Raw genomic sequence first — 13,119 nt, forward strand, 5'->3', positions numbered from 1 at the left:
TTTTCTTTTGGTGTATAAGAAATTGCTTCTATAGGCTGAAATTCTTTTAGCCTATTTATAAGGCCATTTCACTTTTGTTTGTCTGGTTCTTGCTTTACTGTTTATAGTCTCTGCAGTTCGATGTTGAAGAAGATGAAGACTTGGTTTCCACACGCGTCAAGATTCGATTCTCGCATTATTTTTTTTCGCGATCTTCCACAGGCAGCAAAAGAGAACCAGAGAGAAATACGAATTTGTTTGTTTGTGTATGTCACTGAGAGAGCATGTTTTTTCGCTATTCACTTTGTTGTGCAAATTCTGCTGCTTATCAAGCTGTGGCTCTCCCTCCGCTCTTTCTCTTGCTTGCGTTTTTTGCGAAACTTTTTGCCTGCCCTGAGACCGAGATACAACGTATCTGTGTGAGAGTGACGCTTCGTGGGCTCTCCGCTCGCGGTGGTGTGCGTGCACTTTTGTCGCTGCAGCTTTTTCGTGGCTGCGACTGCGACTGCTACTCCCCGAGTTGTATGTGTTTGGTTTGTGGCTTTTGTTGTGCGACGCAAGTGACGAAGTGAAGACCAGAATTGCGAGCGGAGCGGCTACAGCCTCTGCTTCTGATTCTGCTGCTGCTGCCGATTCTGATTCTCAGTTCGATTCTCAGACGTTGGCGAACCGAGAACCGGTGACGTAGACGTTGCCGTCCGCCATTATTACAACGCGGCTGCCACACGCAAAATTGGACATACCAGCTACCCAAAAATAACCAACGCCAACTGCAGCTCGGATGCGAAGTGTGCTTGCCAAAAATCAAACGAAAATAACGCAGGACCATAAATTCCCATAGTTATATTAACAAATAATACAAAAAATATAAAAATTGAAATATGCTGACTGAGAGCGCGCGCAGCATGCGAATCGAAACGGAAACGTAACGACGGAACGGCGGGCGGCCAATTGTGATCTCATATACGATACGATCTTAAATAAAATACAAATATTCTATTTAGAAAATGCCAGGAATCTAGCAACAAATTGTGCAACGCCGAGCAGAGTATAACAACTAAACAAAATAAATACCGATAGTTCAAATTGAACGCAACGAAGTAATATTGTGAATTTCTTAGTGCAAGCCAAATACAACAAAACACAAAAAAAAGGTAATTTCAGTTTCTTGGCGATACATTTGCAAACTGCAATTTGTAATTTGTGGCTACGCACACACATTGGCACCGTCCTATATGTACTAAATATAAAATGTAAAAAGTGAGGGAGCAGCAGACAACAATATCGTATCAAGTGACTGTGTATGTGGGTTTTCGAGTGCCCGTGTGTGTGTGTGTGCCAGTACGTTCCGATGTAGGAACAAAAAGCGACGGCATTTAATTTTATATTATTTTTTCACTTCGCCTCGTCTTGCTCTCCCTCCCTCCACTCTTTTTTTTGCACTGCAGCCCCAAGTGCCCAACACATAGGTTTCGGTGTGTGCGTGTTTGCAATAATGTGCAAAAATTGGATAGTCTATATGTGTACACTGCGTATGGGGTATAAAATTAAAACGCCAAACAGCTGACGCATGGCGTGAAGTGAAACGAAATGAATTTAAATGAAATGTATGTGCGTTCAGGTGTTTTTCCCTGATATTTAATAATATAAAAATTGAAACGGGCGACGACAACAACAACGCCCACGTTTCTCTGCGTTACTCAACACTGCGGCTTGCACGCACACAAAGAAACTCAGTGGCCCCACAATGGAAGCGCCCCAACATAGACACACATACACATTCTCAGCGAAGAGAGGCATGCAGCATGGTTTTTTTTCCTTTTTTGCGTGGCTTGCACACAAGCATGTATGCGTGTGAGTGCATTTAGCATCGTCACAATCGCATTAAAACGCCGTCGTCTACCTCTTTGGTACCCCTCCTCTTCACTCCCTCGCAGTCCCCAATTCTTCTTTGGCCACCATTTTGATTTTTGCCTTTTGCATCGTTTGCTGCTTTCCTTCTTCTTCGTCTCCTGCTTGTCTTCCCTCCCTCCCTTTCCCTTATTGCCCTTCCTTCGGCTCCAATATCTGGTCGTAGCCGCGGTCGCCGCCGACGTCGCTTAAATCATTAATAAGTGAACTTAAAATAAAGAAAAGTCCAGCCAAGTTGAATCGTTCCTGTGTTAGTATTGTATCTGTGTGTGTGTGTGTTTGTGGCAAACCGGTTTGTAGCGCCTCTTAAACTGAGATTTTTACTCTGTTTTGTGGTACGTTTTCGAGTGTTGCCTTCCTTTGCATCCTTTGCATCATGATTTGGCGCAGCATGCTCTTGCTCCTGGGCTCCACATTTTCCGGCCACGTGTCAGGCCAATGGCGTCCACACTCACACACACACTTGCAACACAAACTAAATCCACACACATGCAATTTCGAAAACCGGCCGGCGTGCATTAAAGGGGGAAAGATGTGGGGGGTGGCTGGGTTGCTAGGTGGCTGGTTTAAAGAGGCCGAAAGCTCGCCTGCATTGGCCCAAAAGCTTTGAGTGCAACGATTGCTCTCTCCAAAGAGGCAAAGAGCATTGGAGAGCGACCAATTATTTGCAGTTTCTTCTTCTGTTTGTCTGACGCGTCCTCAACAAACCGCCTTGCATTATCCCCATGCAACCTACTCCCCTTTCACCCCACCCATGTGCGCATAATTTGGCGCTTCGCCATGTCCCCTCCTCGCCTTTGTACTTCCGCGCTGCCCCCAAAAGCGGCTCTCACTTACTTCGTTTGGGTGTTGCATGATGCATGACTCTTGGGCTCTCGGCAAGAACATGGCAGGCGGCCAGGGGGTTTCCATTCTGGGTGGGGGGCATTGGGGAGTCTCTCCACAGGGGTTGCCGGCAAACACGTTTTGACTTTTGCATTCAACTTGGGAGTCGCGTTAAGTAATTTTCTCTTCTATGTCCCTTTTCTTACCCCTTAGCTGGGGAATGTAGTTGTTTTGCGAAAATACTCCTTCTCTTCGTTCTGCTCATTAATTATTCAAATTGAAAATATGTATTAATTAGCCTCTCTGCGGTGATTACACACTGATCTCAAATGAAACTCAAAACATGTGATTTTGGATTATCTTAGTGAAACACGGTACCTAAAAGAGGTACTATAAAGGTAATGCATGTTCCCTTTTCTATAGTTTTCTCTAAACCGTTGCTTTGCTCTGCACCCAATTTATTCAGGCCACTTTGAATGCCGATGTCTCCGTATCCACACTGCAATCAGCGGGCGCCGTGCCATCCAGAGCTATCCAGGATATGCCACCCACTCCGTTTTACCATGCCACGCCACACCATGACTACACCATGCCATACAATGGAAAGGCAGCACGGCGGGCGGTACTTGGAGCAGCCTAATTTCGCAAATAATAAAATATGCTAAAATAAAAATGCAAGATACGCCGCTCCCCATTCCATCGTGGATATATGCACATCCATACGCCACATAAGCCCCACGATTCCCCCTAGAATCCAATGCAATTGAGCGGCGCCTGCAGCCGGCACTTTTCTAATTCGCCAAACTATGGGGAACCGAGTGGATCCCGTGCCCGGCTATCTTAGCTCAGCTCAGCTCTTGTCCTACTGGAACTGGGCTGGGGTTTTGTGTCGGATGGCTTCGGTTGGGTGGTTTTGTGGGATCTGTTTGGGTTGGTATGGGTTCATATGGGGGTCGTCGCGTAGCGCACACAAAAGCGCTTTTCCGTTTACGGCTGCCCGTATGGCATGTGTTCTTGCCTCTGACTTTTTGGGCACGTTTTTGCTCTGCTGGAAGATGCTATAAATTTGGTCAAAAAAACAGGCAAATATATATTTACCAATTTGCTTAAAAAAGGATTGAATAGATTGCTCATAACTTTTATGTAATTAACGAAAGTGGCAACAACTGGACAGGCAGCGCAAGAGTTTACAACATTTGCAAAAACTTCTAGGGGGTGGCAAGTTGTATTTGCATTTGCTTTAAAACAAGGGCTTACACGGAGTTATACCACGCAATAGCTACACAACATCTATTACACGGACTTTTTCAAACCAGGGTATCCCGAATTTCAATCCCCAGAACTTTGTGTTTTTTCAGCAACTACTAAAGTTGGCTTTCCACTTCTACAACTCTAGCTCCGACATCGACTCCTGGGGGCATCTTTGGCAGCCATAAAAAAGCATGCCATTTTCTTCCTTGGCAAACTTTTGTGTAATTTTCATTTTGTGCTTGTCGCGTGCCTTCCATTTCTCCAACCCGCCCAGCCCCAGCCCACTTCCTCCCATGAGCCGGCGGCTTTATGTACTGTTGCATGCCCGTCGTACCTTGTTTTTTCACTCCTTATGTTTGGCAGTTGCACAGCGCAAATACCCACGGACACGGATAGACACAATGCCTCAGCTTGAGCAACTGTTTGTACATACTGTCCGTACTGTCCGTCCGTTCGCTTGTCCGTCTGTCCGTTGTTGTCGCTGCCGCAATGCAGTGAATTCGGCAGGACCCCTTACTTTTGGCCCGGCCAACACGTGACTGACCTTTTGGAATGGAATGGCTTCTGGGGGCACGGGGGCTGGTTGGATGCTGGGCGCCATTTTCATTTGTTGATGCGGTCGGGCAGCATCCCTGCACTTTTGCGGCCACAAAATGTGAGCATCAAATATTGAAAACATTTTCCTGGCCCCGAGGCTGCACAATTTGTACGGCCGTGGCTGTGACGGTGGTTGTGGACCCTAGTGACGTGGCCAAAAAGAGCTTTTTTGGCAGATATTGCAATGGAGAACCCGCCTGATTGGTTTCTTGGCAACAAAACCCCACTGAACTGTCACGAACTTGTTTCTGTTTACTCAAATAAACCCGACTTGCAACTTATTGCCATGTTATCTTTGATTTTGGCATCGGCTCCTGGAATATATGGTGTACGCTGCCGTCTGGCCACGTGACTCTATTTAAAAGTTAACTTGGGATGCAGTTGGTTGAAAAACAGAAAAGTTATCTGATGGAGGTACATAAGTTCAGGAGAATAACCTTTAATAAAGGCCCAGATATTTTATATAATTTTTTTGTATTAATTAGTATGGTTTTGGCCTTTAAATAGATTGGGGATAAAAATAGATTCAAATCTGTAATTAAAGGTAAATATCTCTTATTTAAGCGCCTAAAAGCAGGCCGACATTCCTGTTACACCAGCTCCGAAATGTAGGCAGCCATTAAGTGTCCCTTCGGATTACACTTTAAATGAAGGCCGTCCTAATATTTCATTAAACTTCTTCTGTAGTCCACCATAAATTACAACAATTTTCATTCATTTAATATTCTCTAAAGGCCGGAAAGCCATGCTTTCTTCCCTGCAATCTTCACCGTTGTCGGCCGCCTGCGAGGCGCTTCCATCTAATTTGCTTGGTTTGCCTGCACTTTGCAGGGAATTTGTTCGTTGTCGCAATGCCATAAATTGTGCAACTTATGCGGCCAACTGGCCGCCTTCTAGTGCGCCCCACCCCATCACAACCCCCTTCTGGGGCTATAAATTACAAGAAGGCATTGCCACACTTCCGTTTGGGGGCCTTCATTCAGGTCTGCTGCACTGTCTGCACTTTTCACTCCGGCCCGTCTGAAGTTATTTTTGTGCCTTAAATCGGCTTAACTGGCCGGCGAAGTAGTAGTTGTGGCTCAGCTGGGCCCAAAGGGGGCTGAAAATCAATAACCCCGTGCAAGGTTGTGCTATAGAGCCCCATTGTTGTCACCGTTGTCCATGGCAATAACATTTAAATGGCAAGGGCTTCTTGAAATTCAAATGCGAAAGTCCAAACTTTAACACTTCCTCTATACGACGGCGAGCAACCCCAGACTACAGCCCTATAGCCTGTCACCATACGAAACATGGTGTTCGTAGTTTCTGCAGTCTACAAACTACAGTCTACAGTCTGGCTTCGGTTGACAGACACAGGGGCGGAGTGGCGGATTGGCAGATTGGCGGAGTGGCCAAGGGGATCTTGTAATTCTAGACCAGACTGCTGCTGCCGGTGGCGACGTATTGTCTGGCAGACGGACGCGAGTGACGAACAAATGTGGCAAAACGATTTATTTGGCTTTATCAGCAATTTTGATTCTCCTTTGTCTCCCATTGAAAAAGCGTCGCATTAAGTGCTCCGCCTGCGTTTGCGGTGATTTGTCATATCGCTGATTTACTAACCTTACACCAGGCATTATCTCTTGGCAAAGGAGACCGAATCCGAGTCCGGAATGGCGAAGGAGTGTCGGAATCGGGGGCAAACCACCCCTGCGAGCGGCTAGAGGGTGACTTTTTCTGTTGTTTTTTTGCTGCCGAGGGTGTAACTAACCGACAAAAGTGCAAGGGGCAGGATACGGCAGGATATGCCAGGATATGCATATATGGCTGTGTATGTATGTGTATGTGTATCGCCGGCATCAACATCAAATTTATTGAGGTAGTTGCCAAGCGGCTCTGGCAAACAAAACGAGCATGCAAAATGGAATGTTCTTTAACATGCAAAGGCTTCTTTGTTTTTTCCCCATTTTAGCCGTGCTTCTATTTTTTGTATATGCATGTGACAGAGTTGCCAGCGTCGGGGCAAACAAGCGGCGACTACCCTGTTGCCATAACAAACATGCATAAAAAATGATGGCACGGGCTGGAAAAAAAGCAAACACATAGTACGGCAAGTGGTGCAAATTAAAAGCGGTTTTAGGCCAGGGGCAGTCACCTGAATACCCCTGAGTACGGGGCCCAAGAATAAAGACTTCAATTGGCTGCGGAATGTGGCCCATTCCAACACAGGAGCATGGCAACACTGCGAATAGGGAATTCCAATTTATCGATATTTCGCTGCAATCCTAATGGAATTTCTTGCCTGGATGTCTTCTCCTTTCAACTGGCTCTATATCCATTGCCCATGTGTTTATTACTAATTTCCTCGCAGTGCCCCAAAAAAGCGCTCTTTCCGATTTCTCCGCCTTTCCCGCTTGGCCAGCACATTTTCATGGCGCTCCCCCGGTGTTTGCCCCTCTGCGGGCTTCCCTGCGGTTGTTGTCGCCAACACTTTTCGCAGGCAACAGCCCAGATATTTTACATACATATACATATATATCATAAATACATATGTCTATGTTGGAGCGGCCTAGAGAATGGGATGTGCCTTTGTTGACTGGTTCCGTTTGTTGTAGTTTATTGTAATAGTTGTTATAGCGCACATGGCATTCTGATGGCCCCACTGCAGTTGTCATAAATTTGTGGTCTTAATACTTGCACCATACGACACCATTTCCAGGATTGCCACCTCAACATTGTGAGTTCGGTAACCCTTCCTCAATATGGAATCGTAGTTGGCCCCACTGGGCAATTGTCAAAAGTCATTCGGCAACGATTTTTGTTCCTATTCAGTTGTGAAAATTTTTAGCCGTCTTTCGAATCGTTTCGGAACAACTACTTCTCTGACTATTGATTTTTACTCAAAAAAAACGAAAAGAAAAAACCAAAGGAAATCAAATTCTGAAATTGCCTGATACACAATTGCAAGCGAAATTCCAAGTCGTCTAAGGAAATTGAAAATTGTTACATTTTTGCATTTCGCGGTGCTTTCCTAGATGGAAGCCTCCAATGTGCAGAAGGATGAAGGGGGCGGCGAGGCGCTGACCTCCACGATCCTCAAGAGCCAATCTTCCATCGGGATCCCCAGCCAAATGCCCAGTTCCAGCAGTGAGTATTCTACGCCGATTTTGCCGCTCCGAAGCCCCATTTGCCCCCGATATCAATCGCAAAGTATTTCAATGTCAGCGAAAACGAATCGCATGGTGGAGCAATAATGCGAAATTCGCAGAATGCCAGTGAGAGAGCAACAAACAGAAAAGATTTTAGAAATGTTCGGGTTTGCCCATAATTCTTGTGGGTCGCGCTCTATCGCTGGTTTGCCTCTCCCATTCTTGAACGATAGAGCTTGCTGATATATTTTGCTGCTTTTGCTGTATTTGCTGTTTTTGCTGTTTTTTTGCACATGTTACGCAATTATGACTCTCGGCTAGTTGGGTTGGGGTCCCTCATTTTTATTTTTGCAGCTTGCTTCGTTTTTGTTTGAACGTCAAACACACACAACTTGCTATATATGTATGTACATATGTTCATATGTACATATGTATATATAGGTGTACGTGTGAATCAAAATAGCATTTGCTGATAGTGTATAGCTAAGGTAGCTTTCTATGCTACGGCGTGTATACATAGGTAAGCGTTTGCCACTTGACAACTGCGGAACATTTACATTTTCATTATGAGTGTGCCATAAATATTCATTTATGATAAATGACTGAGTGCAGCTGCAACTGCAACTGCAACGAAAGCGAACGGCTCTTGTTACCGCGGCTCAACTTAATTTTGGACGCGGAACAAATCATAAATATGTAAATGTATTAGGCTGATTCAAATACCCAAGTACTAAACCACATTGTATCAGTAATAGATTAATCAGCTGTTACCATGCCAACTAATACGTCACGCTTATCGCTCTTGTTCATGAGGCCGGCCACATCGCGTATACGCATCACGTCACGCACAATTCGCCAATCGCGCCTCCTTCCGATTGTTTACATTTTGGCCAACACGTTTTTATGCGGCTTCTTCTTCTCTTTCTCTTTCTCTCGCCTTTCTCACGCACTTTTCTGTGTACGGCTGTGCGCTCTTCTGGATCGCGAGTTTGTGCGTTTCGCATTTGTTTGGAGTCAATGAACTTGCCGCTTTGTTGTCTGCTCTCTCCCATGCTCCCTGCTTTATCGCATTCCCCATTTATCTCATTCCGCGAGTGCGTGCGACGGTGCGTAAGTGTAAGTTGCGAATTTCTCGTATTTCGCACACTCTCGCGACCCATTTTTTCCAAGCGGTCACAATTTGTGGTTATTTTGTGGCGTTCGTTCACCTCTACAAGGTGATTTTATAGGTCGCTAAAACTGTCGGTCCTCACTTGTACAATTAACAATAAATAAATTTATAAATAACAATTCTTGCTCTTGCAGAAATGGCGGAAGGTAATGGCGAACTGTTAGATGACATTAACCAGAAAGCCGATGACCGTGGCGATGGCGAGCGTACAGAGGACTATCCCAAGCTACTGGAATACGGTCTTGACAAGAAGGTGAGTACTTACTTAAATATCCCGACAGAGGACAAAGACAAGCATATACTATGGGACATGCTCTTAGGTCGCCGGCAAACTGGATGAGATCTACAAAACCGGCAAGTTGGCTCACGCCGAGCTGGACGAGCGCGCCCTGGACGCGCTCAAGGAGTTTCCCGTCGATGGTGCCTTGAATGTGTTGGGACAGTTCCTGGAATCGAACCTGGAGCACGTGTCAAACAAGTCCGCCTACCTATGTGGCGTGATGAAGACGTACCGCCAGAAGAGTCGAGCCAGCCAGCAGGGCGTGGCCGCGCCCGCAGCTGTCAAAGGTCCTGACGAGGACAAGATCAAGAAAATCCTCGAGCGCACCGGCTACACATTAGATGTGACGACAGGTGAGAGAAACTGAATTTGTCAGATTTTAATTACTGGAAAGCTAATATCTATTACTTATACCGAGCTCAGGTCAGCGTAAATACGGAGGACCGCCTCCGCATTGGGAGGGTAATGTGCCAGGCAACGGTTGCGAGGTTTTCTGCGGCAAGATACCCAAGGACATGTACGAGGACGAACTGATTCCGCTCTTCGAGAACTGCGGCATTATCTGGGACCTACGCCTCATGATGGACCCGATGACGGGCACAAATCGTGGTTATGCATTTGTCACATTCACAAATCGCGAAGCGGCCGTCAATGCAGTGCGACAGGTATTTAAGCCACCCACAGATCATCCATACCATGTACCACCAGCCTAGGCCCACCTGAAAGTCCCGTCACCGATGAACCCTACCCGTCCCCAAATCAGTTGACCCCGCTTCAATGTTTTTACGTATTGCTAACTCTTACGACTTATACAAATATCCTTTATATACATAAATTTAACGTATTGTATCCACATATTTACTATCGTGTTATACACATCGAAAGAAGTAGGAACAGCTATGCGGCCAAAGCAAAATTCAAATATTTGAAATTCTCCACAGCAAGAGCGAAAATTGCCGATTTGATCCATACCCGATTTGGCGCTTTTAGATCCGACCATGGAAAATTCTACAATTTCATTTAGTTCTTAACGTATGCTTACTTTTCCTCTGCCTTTGCTATAAAGAATTCGAACTATAGGCAACGCAATCTGTCTCACTCTCTCGCTGTCTCTCTCTCTACTTGATATTTCTGTAACTTATGTAATGCATGTCCCGTCTACTTTGATTTGTAATCCTGATTTACGCAAACAGATCTCTTCAGCGCCCAAAAATCGTTCAAATTGCAAGTTTGAAAAGAGTTCTCTCCTCTTCGAATAAAAGATTTGGCCTCCTCCCTGACAAATCACACAACCACCCCCTACCGCCCCTTTTCTATATCTGTTTTACTTTCTTTTTAGTTAAATTTTCTATAGTCCTAAGCCCAGCTATGTAGCTATCAACTTTTGTAGACAACTTAGCAGCGTACGTTCAATCTCACTGTCTGGTTTTATTTAGACGAGCATGACCAAAAATTTAGATCGTGATATTGGGAGGCAAGTTATGTTGCCGCCATATATCACCTGCCATAACCAGTTAACAACTAACAATGTTTTTCCTTTAACATTTCCAAACTGACACTCAACCGAAATACAAACCACGCAGCCCGCTTCAAAATTGGTAACAAAAACGACAAGATTTTCGTATCAATCCTTATCTTATTATTTTACCCCTTCTCCCTATTCTTATCTACCTTATTTGCCTTAGTTCAAAATTATTTACTAGTTATGATTTTACTTATTATTTATTAATAACATTGAATTGGTATTAAAAAGAATCGTTTTACCTTCCCTCCCACAATTTAGCTCGATAATCACGAAATAAAACCCGGCAAGTGTCTAAAAATAAATATAAGCGTACCGAATCTGCGCCTTTTCGTAGGCAATATTCCCAAGTCAAAGGGCAAAGATGAAATTTTAGAGGAATTTGGTAAACTTACAGGTAAATTAACCAAAAATGTATTTTAAATTACCACAACTGGAGCTGCGATCCGGCACTCCGCAATCGGCACTAAATTGTAAACAAAAATCCAATTGGCTAAACCAAAAACATTGGCTAATTGCAGGGAACAAGACTAATTGATCAGACTAGAAAGGGTCGTAGGGCTTTCTTTTTTTATATTCCGTTCAATTTATATGCTATTGTTTTGAACTCATCCTTACTATTCACCCCCACCTCAACCATCCAAACATCCGTCATTGCCATTGCCATCTCGACACTTCAGAAAGTAAAACTGAAAATTGAAAATTGAAACTTGAAAAGTGATCTCCCCCGAATCAAAAATCGAGACACTCTTTTCAAATGCGCTCCCGCCCCATGATAAAAACCGAACCATATACATCGTCGGATGCATTTCTCATATATGTTGCCCCACAAAAAGTACACTCAAACAAACAACGACACCGATACTGTCACATGCTCACATAGATACAGCGACACACCCATTTGCCTCATTGCCATTCGTTACAAGCTTGAATTGTCGTATAAGAATATTTCTTTTTAACTTATTTACATAATATCTCCAGTCATTAACTTTGCCTACGAAAAAGAACCAACCAAAAAATATTCAAATTTTTAAATTTTGTACCAAATTGTTATGCATTCCAAAACTTTATTTCCATTATGTTCTTTAATAATAATCACACCGTAGGAAAGCAGGCTCTTGAAAATATAAATATTAAGTATACGCCATGTGCCAGCTAGAAAGTCGATTCCCATGACATTTCTAAGGTAAGATCGAGTCGCATTTCACTTTCTAGCTGCACTGAGCCCTTTCTGTTAATTTCGAAGTAATTATTTCGCATAGTAAGTACTAGTACTGGTAGCAACAACGATAATCCACATCAAATCAACTGGAATTTAGCTAAAGAACAACGTTATTTTTGAGTAAATTCATTTTTATTTGGCACGCAATACAAAATATGTATACCGAAAAATAAGTTACTAAAGTTTAGATAATAGAACTCCACACCTTACCTCACCCATGAGAATTACTATCAAACACGAACACTCATTCTTCCACCATTGAAACCACAACCCCTATACCAAATCGATCCAAAATCAAATCGCAGTACCAATGAATTACAAATTTTTCATAGCAAATCAAAATTTTCTTTTGTTTTGTGTGAACTTTCAAACAATTGCAGCTAAATGATTTTGAAATTCGGAAAGGCAAAAAGATTGGTGTTACGATATCATTTAACAATCACCGGCTTTTTGTCGGCAATATACCTAAGAATAGAGATCGCGACGAATTAATTGAGGAATTTTCAAAACATGCACGTAAGTGATCCAAAAACCAACAGCAACAGCAACCATAAACAAAGCAAAAGACCCCCAAAAACCAACCAGCCCAGCACCAAAAAAAAAAACCACCAACCCCAATTGGCTACCAGAATTGGCCAACCCCAATTAATTGTACTTAATCCCATAAATGTTTTTAGGGGCGATACTTGCAGAATTGAAAAACGCATGGAAGCCTACAAAAAGAAGTATCAATTGGATTTTTGTTTTGCAATTTTCGCTTTTAAAATGCTAATACCCCGAAATCAAAAGGAATGAAATTATCAAATACTTCCGCACAAGCGACCAGATAAGAGGACATGGCTTTTAGCCAAGTTAAAGCCATGTTCTTGGGTCTATTGCATTATAACCTCTTCGTCATTATTCGCTCATTTTCCGCGCTGTTAGTAAATACAACAAAAAATTAATTGTTCTTTAGTTTTTTCGTTTAAAGTTCCGATTGTTAAATGTGCCCAATTTGTTGACATTGAAAACCTGTAGCTAAACAATTCGCTAACCAAAACATTTTGAATATTTTTGAAAGAAAAAACGGAAATACCAATGGAATAAACCTAGTTTTCGTTTTAGTGCAGACCTATATCACATACACATAGATTAATAAACGGCGCACACATACGATCCCGCCCCAAAATCCAGAAACCGAAAACCAAAATATGAAACAGTAATTCGCCTACTCAAATCGATATGTTTTGGCCC

The 13,119-nt window shown here is 43.5% G+C and overlaps 1 protein-coding gene across 28 annotated transcripts in view; it reads left to right on the forward strand.

Moving 5' to 3' along the window:
- Nucleotides 1-13,119, forward strand: part of LOC6535844 (heterogeneous nuclear ribonucleoprotein R) — a 52,873-nt gene that overhangs the window by 25,248 nt on the left and 14,506 nt on the right. For 17 of the 28 annotated variants that reach the window (XM_039376670.2, XM_039376672.2, XM_039376688.2 and 14 more), the window contains exons 1-5: nt 7,352-7,689; nt 8,997-9,115; nt 9,183-9,495; nt 9,566-9,807; nt 10,926-11,061. In XM_039376670.2, the coding sequence (XP_039232604.1) occupies nt 7,578-7,689; nt 8,997-9,115; nt 9,183-9,495; nt 9,566-9,807; nt 10,926-11,061 (922 nt within the window). In that variant the 5' untranslated portion in view covers nt 7,352-7,577. Of the gene's footprint in view, nt 1-524; nt 1,134-7,351; nt 7,690-8,996; nt 9,116-9,182; nt 9,496-9,565; nt 9,808-10,925; nt 11,062-12,266; nt 12,403-13,119 lie in introns of those variants that run through there. The other 11 variants (XM_039376673.2, XM_039376679.2, XM_039376687.2 and 8 more) reach the window with 5 other exon arrangements.

The sequence above is a fragment of the Drosophila yakuba genome, chromosome 3R (genome assembly GCF_016746365.2).
Source record: "Drosophila yakuba strain Tai18E2 chromosome 3R, Prin_Dyak_Tai18E2_2.1, whole genome shotgun sequence".
Classification (NCBI taxonomy): Eukaryota; Metazoa; Arthropoda; class Insecta; order Diptera; family Drosophilidae; genus Drosophila; species Drosophila yakuba.